Source organism: Myxine glutinosa, chromosome 1 (assembly GCF_964187855.1).
Source record: "Myxine glutinosa chromosome 1, kmMyxGlut1.1, whole genome shotgun sequence".
Lineage (NCBI taxonomy): Eukaryota > Metazoa > Chordata > Myxini > Myxiniformes > Myxinidae > Myxine > Myxine glutinosa.
The window spans coordinates 3,700,990-3,718,068 of NC_136261.1; the positions used below are offsets into that span (position 1 = coordinate 3,700,990).

At 46.4% G+C, this 17,079-nt stretch overlaps 1 protein-coding gene across 1 annotated transcript in view; it reads left to right on the forward strand.

Moving 5' to 3' along the window:
* Positions 1-17,079, forward strand: part of TFPT (TCF3 fusion partner) — a 63,928-nt gene that overhangs the window by 16,589 nt on the left and 30,260 nt on the right. Inside the window, exon 3 of the mRNA XM_078776484.1 lies at positions 5,678-5,748. Within this exon, the coding sequence (XP_078632610.1) occupies positions 5,678-5,748 (71 nt within the window). The remainder of the gene's footprint in view (positions 1-5,677; positions 5,749-17,079) is intronic.

Below are 17,079 nucleotides of genomic sequence, written 5' to 3' on the forward strand. Positions count from 1 at the left end.
ACTGATCGGCAATGAGGAGCCAGTGGCAATGGTTGACAGGGCTTTCCCCCCTCAGGAGGAAGAACAGCCTTTTGAAATCTCAAAAGAAAATATTGTCAGATTTTTGAAGGAAACTTTCAGACAACGGCATGTACGAATGGAGGATCATTTTCCTAATATTCAGGCCTTCCTTGCAGCCACAAAAACCTTTGCTGCAAAGGAGCGATCATGTGGAAATCTCCGAACCTGAATTTCAGTGGCTGCGGAAAGCCATCACGTCACAGCCGGAGAGGACTTTACCCCCCAGAAGAATCAACTATGGAACTAAATGTTGTATCCTTAAATATAAATGGGGGTCGTGCCCCCTTACGGAGGGTGCAAACCATTCAAGCGGTTGGAAAAGAAAAGGCTGACATTATTCTCTTACAAGAGACCCATGGTACTTGTGCTCAAGTAGCCGATTGGGGAAAACTTTTTAAGGGGCAATGGTGGCTAAGTGGGTTCCCGACACCTCGAGCCGGTGTTGCCATTTGCCTAAGTCATAAGATTTGTGCTCAACAGGTTTCATTTAAAGAAATCTATAAAGGGCATTTGATCTCCGTAGAATTTCTTTACAATACCCAAAAATTATAGTAGTGAATGTTTATGCACTGTGCGACCCAATGGAGAGGAAAATCTTCTTTTCCACTCTACGGGATTTTGTAAAAACTCTGGACGCAACAGCTTTTATTTGTATCGCGGGAGATTTTAATTGCACAATTTGTCCTTCGATTGATAGGAATTATCATGAGCCTCATGTTGCCTCTACGAAAGCTCTAGAGGACACCATCAACATCTTTCGGTTTAAGGATGTGTGGAGATCACAACACCCACGCTCACACTGTTATACATGGTGTAGATGCAATGATGGTATTATGTCGATGGCAAGGCTGGACAGATTTTATGTGAACAAGCCAATGTTGAATGTGGTGTCTGCCTACAAAATTTTACCAACTGGATTCACAGACCACAGTTTAATCTCAATGTCCTTTAAGTTACCCTTTCCACCGGGTGGTAGTGCTTACTGGTCTTTGAATACTCGTTTCTTACATGACAAGGAATTTAATGATGCCTTTCGCGTCGTGTGGGAGAAAATTCGCTCCTCCAGACCTGAGTATGATAGTCTCCGGCTGTGGTGGGACATTGCAAAGTCCCAAATTAAGAACTGTCAACAGTATAGTGCATGCACCACTAAAATTCAATCGATATCAATCGATCAGTTAAAATCTGAAATTGTATCCTTAGAACAGAATATTGACGAGGTTGGGAGAGGTGCACGTGACCAACTAATCTATCTATAATTCCAGTAATCTCTGTCTGTCTGTACGTTTGTCTGTGACCGCTGTTTCTCGACAACCACGGGTCCGATATACTTTTAACTTGCCAGGTATATTGCTGGGGACCCGAGGATGTGCCTTTTCAAGGTTTCATATTAATCGGACAATTACTTACCGAGCTATGTCCAAAAAACGATTCAACCAATCAGAGAGCAGCGAACGATCGCGTGTGCCGAACGTGGCGGGCACACTCTGCCTCGGATGGCACATTTGAGAGCGTATTCATTTATTTCACGTTTGCAAACTATGTTGGCGTTAAACTATGTTTTACAACTAATAAAAACGAATTTGCGATTCATTCGCTTTCCTGCGCGTTTGTGCACGCGATGGCGATTTCTTTACCAAACTCCGGAAGCCGTTCGCTTTGGACCAAACCATTGCATGTAAATAGAGGGGGGGGGATTGTCACCACTCGCAAGCCGTTCGCTTTGGACCAAACCATTTCATGTAAATAGAGGGGGGGGATATAATTTTAGATATAGATATAGTACGGGCATGCCCTAGTATGGGCAAAGAAAGCAGTGCTCGCGGAAATGGTACGGCAACGGGCGATGGGTGCCTTGGTCCGAATGCGAATGAGCTATTTAACTCTGGACATGCCAAACAAATAATTATTTAAGTTAGAGTCTTCCCTCAAAGGGTCACAACAAATTCATACTTTACTCACTCCCAATGGGTCCCTGGTGACCTCCCAGCAGGCAATCAGGTGTACTCTGAAAGGTTTCTATTTTAACTTGTATTCTCCTCAGAACGTGGACAATGAGGTGATACAGAGTTAATTGCTGGGCTTCCGAGTGTCGAGGAGGACGAGCGATGCGTGCTTGACTCCCCAATTTTGGCTGATGAACTTGAAGCAGCTGCGCGGAGCCTGAAAGATGGAAAAGCTTCTGGAATAGATGGCCTGCCCGCAAAATTCTATAAGACCTTCTGGGCCCTTGTGGGCCCTGACTTACTCGATGTATTCGATGAAAGCATACGTGTCGGAGAACTTCCAATGTCCTGGAGAAGAGCAGTCGTTTGTTTGCTGCCAAAAGCTGGGAATCTTCAACTGGTTGACAACTGGCGACCTGTCTCCGTATTGTGTGTTGATTACAAAATTCTCTCTAAAGTACTTGTTAATCGTATGAAGTCTGTGATTAGTTCAGTTGTACACCTGGAACAGGCCTATTGTGTGCCTGGAAAATCTATTTATGATAATATTTTTTTGGTAAGAGATGTTATTTCATGCAATAATTTCCTGTGTGACGATTTTGGACTGCTGTTTCTTGATCAAACTAAGGCCTTCAATCGTGTTGACCACAAGTACCTTTTTCTGTTCTGGAAGGAATGGGGTTTGGTGAAACTTTCATCTCTTATGTGAAACTCCTGTATACTAATACTCAATGTATGATAAAAATCAACAATAAGTTATGTTCTCCCTTTCCTTTCCAACGGGGTATTCGCCAAGGTTGCCCCCTCTCCGGGTTTTTATATATAGTCGCCCTTGAACCACTCCTTCGGTCTATTAGACAACGAATAACTCGGGGAATGAGAAGTATAGAAGGAGCAGAATTTGTGCAGACGGCTTATGATGATGATGATGTCTGTGTTTTGATTAGAAGCTCCAATGATATCTCTGCTTTACAACGTTGTATGCGAGATTTCTCTGCAGCCTCCTCCGGTGGGATCAATTGGAATAAAAGTACAGCATTATGGTGTGGTAAAAGCAATCTCTCTTGTGTATCACCACCTTCACTCCCACATAACCTGGTCTGGAGAACGGATGGGGTTAAATATCTTGGAGTGCATATTTGGCAATCGTGAAACAGAAATGAAAAATTGGGAAGGAGTGCTGGAACAAATTATGCACAGATTGAAAGCATGGGAAGGACTGCTGAGGTCCATCTCTTATAGAGGTCGTACTCTTGTCATAAATAATCTGGTTGCAACAAAATTATGGCACAGAATTATTGCTTTACAGCCATCAAACCAACTAATTATGGCTACTCAGCGAATGCTGGTAAACTTCTTTTGGAGTGGCTAACATTGGCTGAGGCCTGAGATTTTGTACTACCCCCGGAAGGAAGGTGGTCAGGGCATTGTTGATATCTCTGGCCGGGTTGTGGCTTTTCGGCTGCAGTCTCTGCAGAGACTACTGTTCGCTGAAGAGCTGCCCTGGCGGCCTTTTGCGTTTTTTCTGCTACAACAGGCTGGTAAACCGAGATATGATCGGCAGCTTCTTTTGATAGACCTCGAGCATATAAATTTTGCCTCTCTTCCGAGATTCTATCAGAGTTTATTGGATACTTGGAGAAGGTTTGACGTCCACAGCTTGCTTGAGGGCTATAATTGTCGAATGTTCCTTCAAGAACCCCTTTTCTTCAATAACTTTCTTCCTGGTATCCCTCATCGCCATGCCCTGATTAAAAAATTTATCCAAGGAGGAATTAACAAAGTATGTGATCTGAGAGATTCATCTGGAATTAAGTGGAAACCTGCTGGGTTGGTGGCAACCTCAGTTGGATCTCGATCTGTCTGACTTGTAGGCCAAGTTGTATGTATAGTCATTATTGAATTTAGACAGCTAAACATCGGCTGGGAAGGTGTTGGTAACATTGAGGACTTTCAGTTAAGTTTCCCTGAAATCAAAGTGCTCCCTTCTTCTTCTCTCCAGCCAGAGATTGAACACACCCCCCCTTTTCATCTTGTAACTAAGATTGGAATCCGTGATCTCTCTCGACAAAATAAGAATGTACCCCTCTCTGGGAGAACACGAGTATCTTTGTGGTCAGAGCGGTTAGGATCGGGGTCTCCCTCTACTCCCCTTTGGCCTCAAATGCACACCTTACCAATACATGGTGTGTTAGCAGATATACAATGGAGGTTAGCACACTGTGCGCTCCCCTCCAATATTTTTGTTCACCGAATTAACAGCTCACTGCCGGAAACTTGTCCTTTCTGTGATCAGGAGGATTTGTTTCATGCTTATGTGCAGTGTCGGAGACTGACATCGCTTTTCTTGTTCCTTGAATATCTTTTTCACCAACTGTCCTTCCCTTTCAATATGCACATGTTTATATTTGGTGTGTCTTTCAGGCCCACATGTAGAGACGTGGGTGTTCTTCTCAATTTTTTGGTTGCTGTTGCAAAATATGCAATATATAAATCTTGGAAAATTAAAATAGATAATGGCTATGGCTCTGATGCTATTTCTATTTTTAAAGGGTTAGTCTCAACACGACTCAAGCTAGAATTTGATTTCTTCTTCAGTAATGGAAACGTCCAACTTTTTGAGAGAAAGTGGTGTATTGGCAATGTTTTGTGTTCAGTCGATGATTCAAAAGTGATAATTACTTTATAATTCCTGATTGATTTGATTTTTTTTCTTTGGAACTGATTGCTTGCACATATGTTTTTTCCTGTGTCCTTGAATACAATAAAAGGGATTCAAAATTCAATTCTCTCTTTGTGTGTGTGTGTCTCTCTCTCTCTCTCTCTCTCTCTCTCTCTCTCTCTCTCTCTCGTTCTCGCTCTCTCGCTCTCTCGCTCTCTCCGCTCTGCCCTCCGCACCCCTCTCTCTCTCTCTCTCTCTCTCTCTCTCTCTCTCTCCCCCCCCTCTGCACACCTCTCTTTCTTTGCCTTCCACACCTCTCTTTCTTTGCCTTCCACACCTCTCTTTCTTTGCCTTCCACACCTCTCTTTCTTTGCCTTCCACACCTCTCTTTCTTTGCCTTCCACACCTCTCTCCTCTCTCGCTCTCGCTCTCTCTCTCTCTCGCTCTCTCTCTTTGCCGTCCACACCTCTCTCTCTCTCTCTCTCTCTCTCTCTCTCTCTCGCTTTGCCGTCCACACCCCTCTCTCTCTCTTTGCCCACCGCACCCCTATCTCTCTCAGCATCCTTTCCTCTTCATTCCTATCTCTGCACCCCTCACTCTCTCATCCCCCCCACCCCCTTCTTGTGCTCTCTCCGTCCACATCTCTCTCTCTCTCTCTCTCTCCCTACCTCCGCTGTTCTTTCTCTCTCCCCACCTCCTGCCCCATCTCTGCTTCCCCTCCCATCCCTCCTTCCCATATTGATTGATGTTTCGCAGATCCCCCCCCCCCCCCTCCCCGCCACCACTCTCCTTTTGACGCTCCAACCTTTAAATCCTGTTTCACATTCGTTCTCTTTCCTCCCCTCTTACCTTCATCCATCCTCTTCCTCCCTTCCCCCTTCACTATTCATATAATTGGAAATGGTATTGCAATGTCCATGGAGCATCTTTTGCATATGCAATACATATACAGTCATTAGCAGTGTTCTCATGTAGTTGGTGGTAGGAGAGTCAATGGTGTTTTCTTCAGGTGAACAGACAGCTCCTGAATCGGGTTTACCAAGTGAAACGGATAACTCGGCGTCTTCAGCGTGAGCGCAGGTGAGGCACCTTCCATTTACCTGGCATATACACCTTACTTTATGTTGATAATTTCTCCTCTTCTTAAGTTGTGATCCCCTGTACTGACTTGTTTAAGGGGAAGCAAGGGGGTTATTGCAATTGTTTGGGGATGAGGGTGGGGGAGTGAGAAGGTTAATTGCACGTGTTGTTGTGGGGGGTTGGGGGGGAGGGGGGGGGGGGGGGGTGGGGGGGGGGGGGGGGGGGGGGGGGGGGGGGGTGGGGGGGGGGGTTGGGGGGGGGGGGGGGGGTTGAGGGGGGGGGGGAGGGAGTGTGGGGGGGGGGGGGAGGAGGGCAGAAAGTTAATTTTTTTGCTCCAATTTTTGCTCCAACATTCTCTCTTCCACTGAACCAGCACAGAATTGGGATTTATTGTACACCGCTGTGTCGGTACAACCCTTTCCTATTCCATCTCCAAGCGCTGCACGACGTCCATTGCCGGGCACCGAAGGGGGGCCTCAAGGCAATGACGCGCGCTGAAAGGGAGTACTCTGTTTTCACTCCGGTTGTTTGTTTGCTTCTTTTCTTGTTTGTCCAGGCAATATCTCAGCCAATACTTTTTTTTTTTTTTTTTTTTCTTTTTTTTTTTGTATGCAAGATCGAGGCTCGTGAAAGAGCGAACATTAATCACACAGAAAGACAAACCGACACATAAAACATATAACATCGGGAGCGGTAGACAAGATGGGGAGAGAGGGGGAAGGACAACAAACACAACATTTGAGAGCAGGAACCGAGAGACATGGAGACATCGAGAGATCTGAGAGAGGGCGAGGGCTTTGGGGGGGGGGGGGGGGGCATGGGAAGGGGGCGGTGGGAGAGGTATAAAACATATGGACACTGCCAGGACTTCCAGGAAAGAAGTTGGAATTTCAAACAAGGTGGATCTGGGGTGAATTAGCGGGGGTAGAAAAGATCAAGGTTTTGGATGGGGGAAGATAAGAGATGGTGGTGAACAGCTGTTTTAAAGACCTGGAGGGAGGAGTGGGATTGAAGGGGAGTGAGGGAGTTTGTTCCAGAGGCGGGAGAAAAGAGGAATGAAAGAGTGAAGGTGAGCAGAGAGCCGAGATTTTGGCAGTTTAACCATCAGAGGGTTGCTGGCAGATCTTGTGCGACCTGTAGGAATATATGGGGGACAGAGCACAGAGAGAGCTGGGGGTGCAAGGCCGGAGAGGAGTCGGTAGAAGACAGAAAGACCACCGACCTGCCTGCGGTGAGTGAGTGAAAGGCCCTCAGAGTTTGCTTCATCGCGGGAGATTCCAATAATTCTGAAAGCTTTGGTTTCAACAGCGTGAAGCCGAGCTAGGTGTGAGGCAGGAGCACTGGCCCATAGGGGAGAACAGTATTCCATTGAGCTGCGGATGAAAGCCTTGTATGTGGTGAGGAGCTCAGGTGTGCCGAGGAAGGACTTCGCACGACGGAGGATGCCCAGTCGGCGACTGGCTTTGGAGGCCAGCTTGGAAATGTGGTTTTCCCAAGAAAGATCATGGCAGATAGTGAGACCCAAAAGCTTGAGCGACAGAACTTCTTGGAGAGGATTGTTGAGAAAGTAGATGGGAGGGTTGTCCAATCGATCTTTTCGGAGAGACATAGTAAGAGTGTGAGATTTGTCAGGATTGAAAGACATGTTCCACTTGTTTGCCCAGTCTGTGATTTTGTCCAAGTCTTCAGAGAGTGAGGAGGCTGCAGACTGCCGATCTGAGGGAAGAGGAATGGAGCGGCAGAGAGTGGAGTCATCAGCAAAGAGATAGAGAGGATTTTCAAGAGAGTCAGAGAGATCATTGATGAAGACCAGAAAAAGCACGGGGCCCAGAACACTGCCTTGGGGAACTCCAGCCTGAACAGGAAGAGGAGATGAGAGAAACCCATTCAGGGCCACACGTTGATGACGACTAGAGAGGAAGTCCGCCAGCCATGCGTGGAGATTTCCATGGATGCCAAAGGAGGAGAGTTTGGTGAGCAGAGCGGGGTGCCAGACCGTGTCGAAGGCACGTGATATGTCGAGGGTGACAGCTCTAATTTCCTGTTTGGCATTGAGGACCTCCATCCATTGTTGAGACAGCAGAAGCAGCATGTCCAGAGTAGAGTGACCTGGTCTGAAACCAAATTGATGATCAGAGATCAAGCCATTGGAGAAGAGGAAAGATTTCATATCCGAAGCAATGATGGATTCCATGACTTTGCTGATAATTGGGAGAAGGCTGATTGGTCTGTAGTTGCTAGGATCTGTTTTTGCACCTTTTTTGTGCATAGCGGTGATGTTGGCTGATTTCCAAGCAGATGGCAGTTGACCTTGAGCAAAAGAGAGGGTGAAGAGGACAGAGAGAGGGTGAGATAGAGCGGCAGAGCAGGATTTTAGGACCCGTGGGCTGATGCCGTCGGGTCCAGTTGCAGAATCAGAGTCGAGGGTTGACAGAAACTTTTCCACCTTGTCAGGAGGAAAGGACACGGAGTCCAGGAGCAGCAGGGTACGACTGGGTATGGTGGGTACAGAGAGGGATGGGTTTGGGACACAATATTTAGAGGCAAACACAGAGTTGAGGCATTCAGCTTTTTCACGTGCGGAGTCAGCTGTGTAGCCGTTGGAGGTAAGGGAGGGGATGGAGGGGGAACAAACACCAGAAACGGATTTGACCAGACGCCACCAGGATTTGGAAGAGGGAGACAGATAAGAGAGTTCGGTCTTGAGAACGGAGAGATATTGTTTCCTGGCTCTCCTGAGGGTGGACACACACTTGTTTCGGGCTTTGTGAAAGGAAATGAGATTTCCTTCCGTTGGATTTGCTTTCCAGGAGACGAAGGCAAGTTGTTTCTGGGCAACAGCCTCACCACAAGATTCCGTGTACCATGGACGGGAGGAAGGGTATGACAACTGAAGACGAGATGGGATAAATCTGTGCATGAGAGAGAGCAATTTACTTTGGAAGAATTCCCAGGATGAGTTGATGTCAGAGGTGGTAGAGATGGGAGACCAGTCCAGATGATTGATGGCTGCTTGAAGACCGTGCCAGTTGGCCTGAGTGAAATACCAGACTCGTCGACGCTGAGCAGGCTCCCTGAGGATGGTCAGAGAGATGTCCACTTTAACAAGGACATGATCAGATGATCCGATTGGAGCAGAAGAAGAGCAGCAGACATTTTCAGGGAAGTTAGTCATAACCAAGTCCAGAAGAGAAGATGTTCCGTTGACTGAGATCCGGGTCGGGAAATTGACAGATTGTGTCAGTCCCAGTGAGTCGCAGAAGTCCTTTGCTGAGGAGCCATGGCTGGTGAGAGAGGTACCCACACCCAGCCACCTGGCATGATGACAGTTGAAATCACCACAAATGAGGAAGAGAGAGTTGGGATGAGTAGATAGAAGTTGGTCCATATTATCAGACAGCGAGATGTAGATGGAGTCATCACTGTTTGGTGGACGGTACAACACACATATGAACAAAAGGTGGGAGCGAAGGGGAAGCCGTAGCCAGAGGTATTCCTGGGGGTGAGGTGGAGAGAGTGCAGTGCAGGGCGAGTGAGGAAGAGAGTTTTTGATAAAGATAGCAACCCCACCTCCAGGACGAGGCTCAGGTCTATCATACCGGAGGAGGGAGTAGCCCGGGAGAGATACTAAGGAATCAGAGACATCATTAAGGAGGAAAGTTTCTGTTAAGCAGATCACGGCTGGTTTGACAGAAGCAACCTGTATGGAGAGATCAGTTAAGTTTGAACGAAGGCCCCGGATGTTTGAGGTCCATACCGTTAATGAAGAGGAAGGGGGAGCATCAGATACAGAACAGGGGGGAGGAGGGGTAGGGTAAGATGTGGAAGATGTGGAAGAGGTGGAAGAGGTGGAAGAGGTAGGGAGAGCTGTTGAAGGTGTGTCAGAGATTTCAGAATAGCTCGGAGAAAGGGAAGGATGGGGCGGACAAAAGGTTTGATGGTGATTGGGTGAGGCACAATGAGGTGTTATTTGAGGAGGGGGAAGAGCGAGGCAGAAGGTTGGGGGAGATGGAGGTGAGAGTTGGAAGGGGGAAGAAGCGGGGAGGACGCTTTGAGGAGGGGGAGTGAGAGGGGGGAAATTGAGAAGCAATGAGGGTGGGGAGATTTGAAGGGGAGGGGTGAGGGGGGAGTTTGGGAGGGAAGGGACAAGGGGAGGGATTTGAAAGGGATGGGATATGGGGGAGATTTGGAGGGGAGGGGTGAGGGAGGAGTCTAGGAGGGTAGGGGCGAGGGGGCGTCTTGGCGGGGAGGGGTGAGGGGGTAGTTTAGGAGGGAGGGGGCAAGGGGGGAGATTTGAAAGGGATGGGTGATGGGGAAGATTTGGAGGGGAGGGGTGATGGGGAAGATTTGGAGGGGAGGGGTTATGGGGAAGATTTGGAGGGGAGGGGTGAGATTGGATTTTAGAAAGTGTACGATTTATGGGAAACTAACATTTATTGCAAAATGAGTTTCTTGTGACCTTCGAGTTAAAAATACGTTTAAGGACGCTGGATGGAGGATGGAGTGCAGGAGAGTTTAGGGAATGTAGAAAAAAGGCACTATAGGAGATGGATATTTTTTTTGGGATGAATTGATTTGGTGAGCAAGTCGAAAGCAGACTTTTAAAGAAGAAGAAGAAAAAGGTGTTATAAAATATGACGGAATACATCACTTGAGGGGAAAGTGTAAACATTGAAGGTTAATAACAGTGAAAACTATCTGGGGAAATGGGGGAGAAACACGTGGTCGAAGAACGAACGAACGAATAAGAATGAATAAACGAATGAGAACAGAGAAGGAAATGTTTTTTTTGTTTTTTTTTGTTTTTTTTTAGTTGAGATTTACACAAGGAAGTAGGCTATGGGTGAAAAGACTGGGAATACAGAGAACGAAAGTTATTGGATCACAAACGACGGACCGCTGAGAGAAAAACAAAGCCTCAAGGTTGTACAGTGTACACTGTACAAGGCCTCAAGACGACACGAATTAACACGATTTTCAATACAGGTATGAAAGATTTGCACAGAAAAATCTTCGTCGGGACACAATATACGTACAACACCATAAATAAATACAGTTTTAACGAAAATACAAATGGGAACAATCACTTAACTTCGATTTCAAATCGTTCGCGACGCGGCAAAGGCCTTGCTCGCGACACGGCAAACAGACGATCAATTTATGAAAGATAAACACCGAGAAACAACCAAAGTTGCACACAATAACTTCACACACCGAAAGATAAATACAGTTTCGACAAAATACAATTGTGAACAGACTTAACTTCGAAAAACGTGGAGACCGTGTGGAGCTTCGAAAATCCCTCCCACCGTCTCCGAGATCTCGCGAGACTCTGATAACCTCACTGTGACTGTGATATCAAAATAACCTCACTGTGACTTTGAGCTAGGAAGCTGAAATTTCGGCACAATAGTGAGCAAGTGCTTTGGCAAAAACGGTATTTTTGTTTTTAGATTAATCAATTAATTGATGAGTTACTTAATTATTATCGATTAATTAAGTACTGATTTATTTTCTTTCTCATCTGGGCAATATCTCGGGCACCTCTAAAGCGAGGAAGCTGATATTTGGACACGACAATGACCAAGTGATGTGGCTATAAAGGATCTTTTTGATTTATTGATTAATCAATTCATCGATTTATTATTTATTGATTAATCAATTAATTATTTAATTTTTGAATAATTCATTTAATTTTCAAAAACTTTCAGCTTCGGATGAAACACTGGTGGTTGAGGTGTGCTATAAGTCAATTGATTAAAAAATTATTTTTCTATTATTGTTGATTTTATTTACGCAATTAATCAATTATTGTACAATGTTCGGAGAACACTTTGATTCGGAAGAGGGTCAGAAAGCAGTATTCAGGATTGCAAAGCACATAGCGAAAGAGAGGTGTGATGCGATGGGGGTGAGTTGCTTGAAGGATGAAGTGGGACAAATCGTTGTCGACCCAGATGGAATTAAAGGAAGATGGAAAAGATATATGGAAATGCTGTTGAATACAGAGAATGAATGGTATGGCAACATAGAGAGTAACCCAGTTTTAGGACCGGCAGAAAAGATAACTGAGAAGGAAGTTGAGGAAGCGATAAAAGCAATGAAGAGTGGAAAAGCGGGAGGGCCGACGGGAGTTGTGGGAGATATGTTGAAGGCAGCAGGAAGTTGGGGTGTGAAGAGAATGACAGAGATCTGTAATCTGGTGGTGAAAGAAGGCCGCATTCCAGTGGATTGGGAACTGAGTACCCTCGTCCTTCTATACAAGGGGAAAGGTGACCCTCTGGAGTGTGGCTCGTACCGAGCGATAAAGTTATTGGAGCATGGAATGAAGGTATTGGAAAGGGTGTTGGAGAGGAGGATAAGGAAGGAAGTGAAGATCGACGAAATGCAGTTTGGATTTATGCCAGGAAGAGGAACGACAGACGCGTTTTTCATTGTGAGGCAGTTGCAGGAGAAGTACATGGAGAAGAGGAAGAAGTTGTTTTTTAGGTTTGTTGATCTGGAGAAAGCATTCGATAGGGTTCCACGCAAAGTATTGACATGGGCATTGAGGAAGTTAGGAGTGGAGGAATGGTTGATCAGAGTAGTGATGGCAATGTACAAAAGAGCACGCACAGCTGTAAGGACGAAGGACGGGAACAGTGGTGAGTTTGAGGTGAAGGTGGGAGTGCATCAGTGGTTGGTACTAAGTCCACCACTATTTGTAGCTGTGATGGAGGTGCTGGCCCAGAACGTAAAGGAGGGTTCACCGTGGGAGTTGTTGTATGCAGATAATCTGGTGTTGATTGCGGAAAGTATGGATGGACTGAAGGAAAAGATGAACAAGTAGAAGGAATGTATGGAGACAAAAGGTCTGAAGGTGAATATCGGAAAGACGAAGGTGATGGCAAGTGGTAAAGCATGTGGTGAGGTGGAAAGAACTGGGAAGTGGCCGTGTGCTGTGTGCAGGAAGGGTGTCGGAGTGAACTCCATTCAATGTACAATGTGCGCTGAGTGGGTTCATCAAAAATGTAGTGGTCTGAGAGGGTCATTTACCAGTGTGGCAGCTACATTCAAATGTAAGGTGTGCACAGAGGGAGCTGCAGATGGAGGAAATGTTGAGTTGGATCTTGGAGATGGCGTGAAGCTGGAAGGTGTGAAAACATTTTGCTACCTCAGAGACGTGCTGAATGGAGAAGGTGGATCAGACTCGGCAACGGTTGCTCGAGTGAGATGTGCATGGAAGAAGTTTCGGGAACTGAGTGGCGTGCTGATGAGGAGGAGAGTGTCGCTGAAGCTGAAGGGAAAGGTGTATGCTGCATGTGTGAGAAGTGTTATGATTTATGGGAGCGAGACATGGGTAATGAACGTAGAGCAGCAACGAAGGCTGGAAAGGGTGGAAATGCGAATGGTTCGATGGATGTGCGGAGTATCTTTGAGAGAGAGGAAGACAAATGATGAATTGCGAAAGATGATGGGAATATTGCCTGTGATTGATGCTGTGAAGAGGAACAGGTTGGGATGGTTTGGTCATGTGTTGAGGAAGGATGAAAGTGACTGGTTGAGAAGAGTGATGGAAATTAATGTAGAAGGAAGTAGAGGACGGGGAAGACCGAGAAAGACTTGGCTAAAGATGGTGGAAGAAGAAATGCGGGCAAGGGGGTTAACAAGGAGAGATGCAGAAAATAGGGCAAAATGGAGAAGATTGTCATGGGGACCGCAAGGCTAACCCCCGCTCTAGCAGGGAAAATGGCCTTAAAAATGCATGTTGTTGTCTCCTTCCCAATACCGTCTCTATGTGCTGCACGGTGGTATCGCCAGGCGCCGAAAGCACCCCGGCAATACCGCGCTGGAGGATATTTATTTATTTGGCATGGGGGCGGTGTACTTTGAATGTATAGACTGTACTTGTTAAACCATTTTTCCATTCTGCTGGAACATACACAGAATTCCAGACATTTCTGAAAAGCCAGTATAATATGTGACAAATTGGAGTCTCAGCACATTTCAGCAATTCTGCAGTGATGATGTCACACCCAGCGGCTCGACCATTTTTTGAGATTCCTCACTGCACAGCGCACCTCAGACAGGGATGGAGGATCCACACTCTCACAGTAACATCATTGTCGGCTCTGGGCGCTATCACCTCCAAGTCGGGGAAGTGTGGAGCAGGGGGAAAGTTAAGACAACAACAACAGGCATTTTAAGGCCATTTTCCCTGCAAGAGCGGGGGTTAGCCTTGCGGTCCCCATGACAATCTTCTCCATCTTGCCCTATTTTCTGCATCTCTCCTTGTTAACCCCCTTGCCCACATTTCTTCTTCCACCATCTTTAGCCAAGTCTTTCTCGGTCTTCCCCATCCTCCACTTCCTTCTACATTCATTTCCATCACTCTTCTCAACCAGTCACTTCATCCTTCCTCAACACATGACCAAACAATCTCAAACTGGTTCTCTTCACAGCATCCATCACAGGCTCTATTCCCATCATCTTTCGCAATTCATCATTTGTCTTCCTCTCTCTCAATGATTCTCCACACATCCACCGAACCATTCGCATTTCCACCTTTTCCAGCCTTCGTTGCTGCTCTACGTTCATTACCCATGTCTCACTCCCATAAATCATAACACTTCTCACACATGCAGCACACATATTTCCCTTCAGCTTCAACGACACTCCCCTCCTCATCAGCACGCAACTCAGTTCCCGAAACTTCTTCCATGCACATCTCACTCAAGCAACCTTTGCCGAGTCTGATCCACCTTCTCCATTCAGCATGTCTCCTAGGTAACAAAATGCTTTCACACCTTCCAGCTTCACGCCGTCTCCAAGATCCAACTCAACATTTCCTCCATCTGCAGCTCCCTCTGTGCACACCTTACATTTGAATGTAGCTGCCACACTGGTTAATGACCCTCTCAGACCACTACATTTTTGATGAACCCACTCAGCGCACATTGTACATTGAATGGAGTTCACTCCGACACCCTTCCTGCACACACAGCACATGGCCACTTCCCAGTTCTTTCCACCTCACCACATGCTTTACCACTTGCCATCACCTTCGTCTTTCCGATATTCACCTTCAGACCTTTTGTCTCCATACATTCCTTCCACTTGTTCATCTTTTCCTTCAGTCCATCCATACTTTTCGCAATCAACACCAGATCATCTGCATACAACAACTCCCACGGTAAACCCTCCTTTACGTTCCGAGCCAGCACCTCCATCACAGCTACAAATAGTAGTGGACTTAGTACCGACCCCTGATGCACTCGCACCTTCACCTCAAACTCACCACTGTTCCCGTCCTTCGTCCTTACAGCTGTGCGCGCTGTTTTGTACATTGCCATCACCACTCTGATCAACCATTCCTCCACTCCTAACTTCCTCGATGCCCATGTCACTACTTCACGTGGAACCCCATCGAATGCTTTCTCCAGATCAACAAACGAAAGAAACAACTTCTTCCTCTTCTCCATGGACTTCTCCTGCAACTGCCTCACAATAAAAAGCGTGTCTGTCGTTTCTCTTCCTGGCATAAATCCACACTGTATTTCGTCAATCTTCACTTTCTTACTTATCCTCCTCTCCAACACCCTTTCCAATAAGTGGAAGTGGAAATAAGTTAAGTGGAAAGTTAAGAGCCTGCTAAAAATGTTCTTTCCAGCAGTTAAGGGTTTTCTCATTGGTGCGGCAGGGTGTCCCGCTTGCCTTCATGATCGGAATGCTGCTTTTGTTTTTATTTGGATTTTGACCAGTTTGCATGCGCTGGATCGACCCGGAAGGCAGATCTAAGGTCGTTTTGATGGATACCTTTCTCAGCTTCATCGGCCAGGTGTCCATACCAAGAGTCAAGGTCTTTCCTAGCCTTCTCTCGATAGACACCTCTAAGGCGCCTTCTTTCTGGGATGTTTCCTTGAAGTCGTGCTTGCCTCTTCATTTCAATAATGGCCAGGGTATCGACAGACAACCAGGGCCATTTCTGTTGCCCACTGAATCCGACTGGCTTGGATGTTGTCGAGAGGATGGTGTCATGGATAAGAGGCCAAGACTCCTCAACGTCGTCTGACAGTTCACCCAAAGCATCAAAACGGTTCTGGATAGATATGTTATATCGGGCTGACAGCTCTGGGTCACGATCCATAGCTTCCACGTTCAAGCGTCGCCCAGGTCTTGCTTGATGATGGTATACAGAGTGTAGGCAGATTTTCGGCCACAACTCGTCTGCGGTCAGTGTTTTCCAGAGCTTTGGTCCCTCTAAAAACTCGATATGATTTGAAAATTGAACAATCTCAAGATAAAATGAAATCGAGTTCTTGACAGGTGTAAGCATCATTAGAGATCCAGGTAAATCTGTGTATGTCTCTCTTCTGAACCAAGAACCCATAACCTCAGAGGGAGATCATATGAAGTGTTGTCATTCATCTACACTGATCCGCAGTTCCCAATAACACTTTTGTATCCTGTACGGTCTGTGGCAGAGGATGCGTTCAGGTCACCGAGAATCAAAAGTTGGTCATGGGAGGAGAACAATGCTACAAGAGACTCTGCAAGTTCAGAGAAAGACATTATATGAGCAACTAGAGACCTCGTTGGGGGCTTATATACCACAATCGGCGAAAGGGCGCCATGTTGATGCTTTAGGCTAGCCATAAGGAGACAGCCTGAAACAGGGAGCCATCACATCAATGAGCGGCTCATGTTGCTTGCCAGTAGTAGGACCACACGAGGGATGTGCTTTGACTCTCCTGAATGGATGAGGGTGTAGTTCCCCACTTGCTGCTGTCCACTGCCAGGTATTCTTGCTTTGGACAAGCCTGCTGCTGATATTTGGAGTCTTGTCATTTCACGCACCATGGCTTGTGGATATCCTACTTGGGTTAATTGCAATACATTCCATGTTGCGATACGTTTAGTATGTCGAAGATCAGTAATTGGTGGAACCAAGGATGTGCCACATCTCAGCCTACCACCTCCCCAAGAAGGGGTTTGGGTGGTACGCGTCATACTCACTGGAGAAGCAGCACGGGGTTGTCCTACGGGTCCTGGATAGTCAGGAGATCTAACCTTGGTGCCATAAATATTTGCTTTCATAATAGTGTGAGGGGGTTGATCCTTAATACTTCGTTCCCTTGGAACAGGGGGAACGTGAAGCACAGTAGACAGAGCCAGTTCTTCATAAAGTTGAGTAATGTGCCTCCATATATGGCAGACATTGCCGTTGAACCCGAAAGAAATTCATCCTTTTGAATTTGAAAAGGAATTCTTTGCCAACATCAACTTCCGCTTCCGGTCCCTTAAGCAAGGAAGTGACTTCGACCTCTGCATGGCATCAAAGTTTAAGTATTT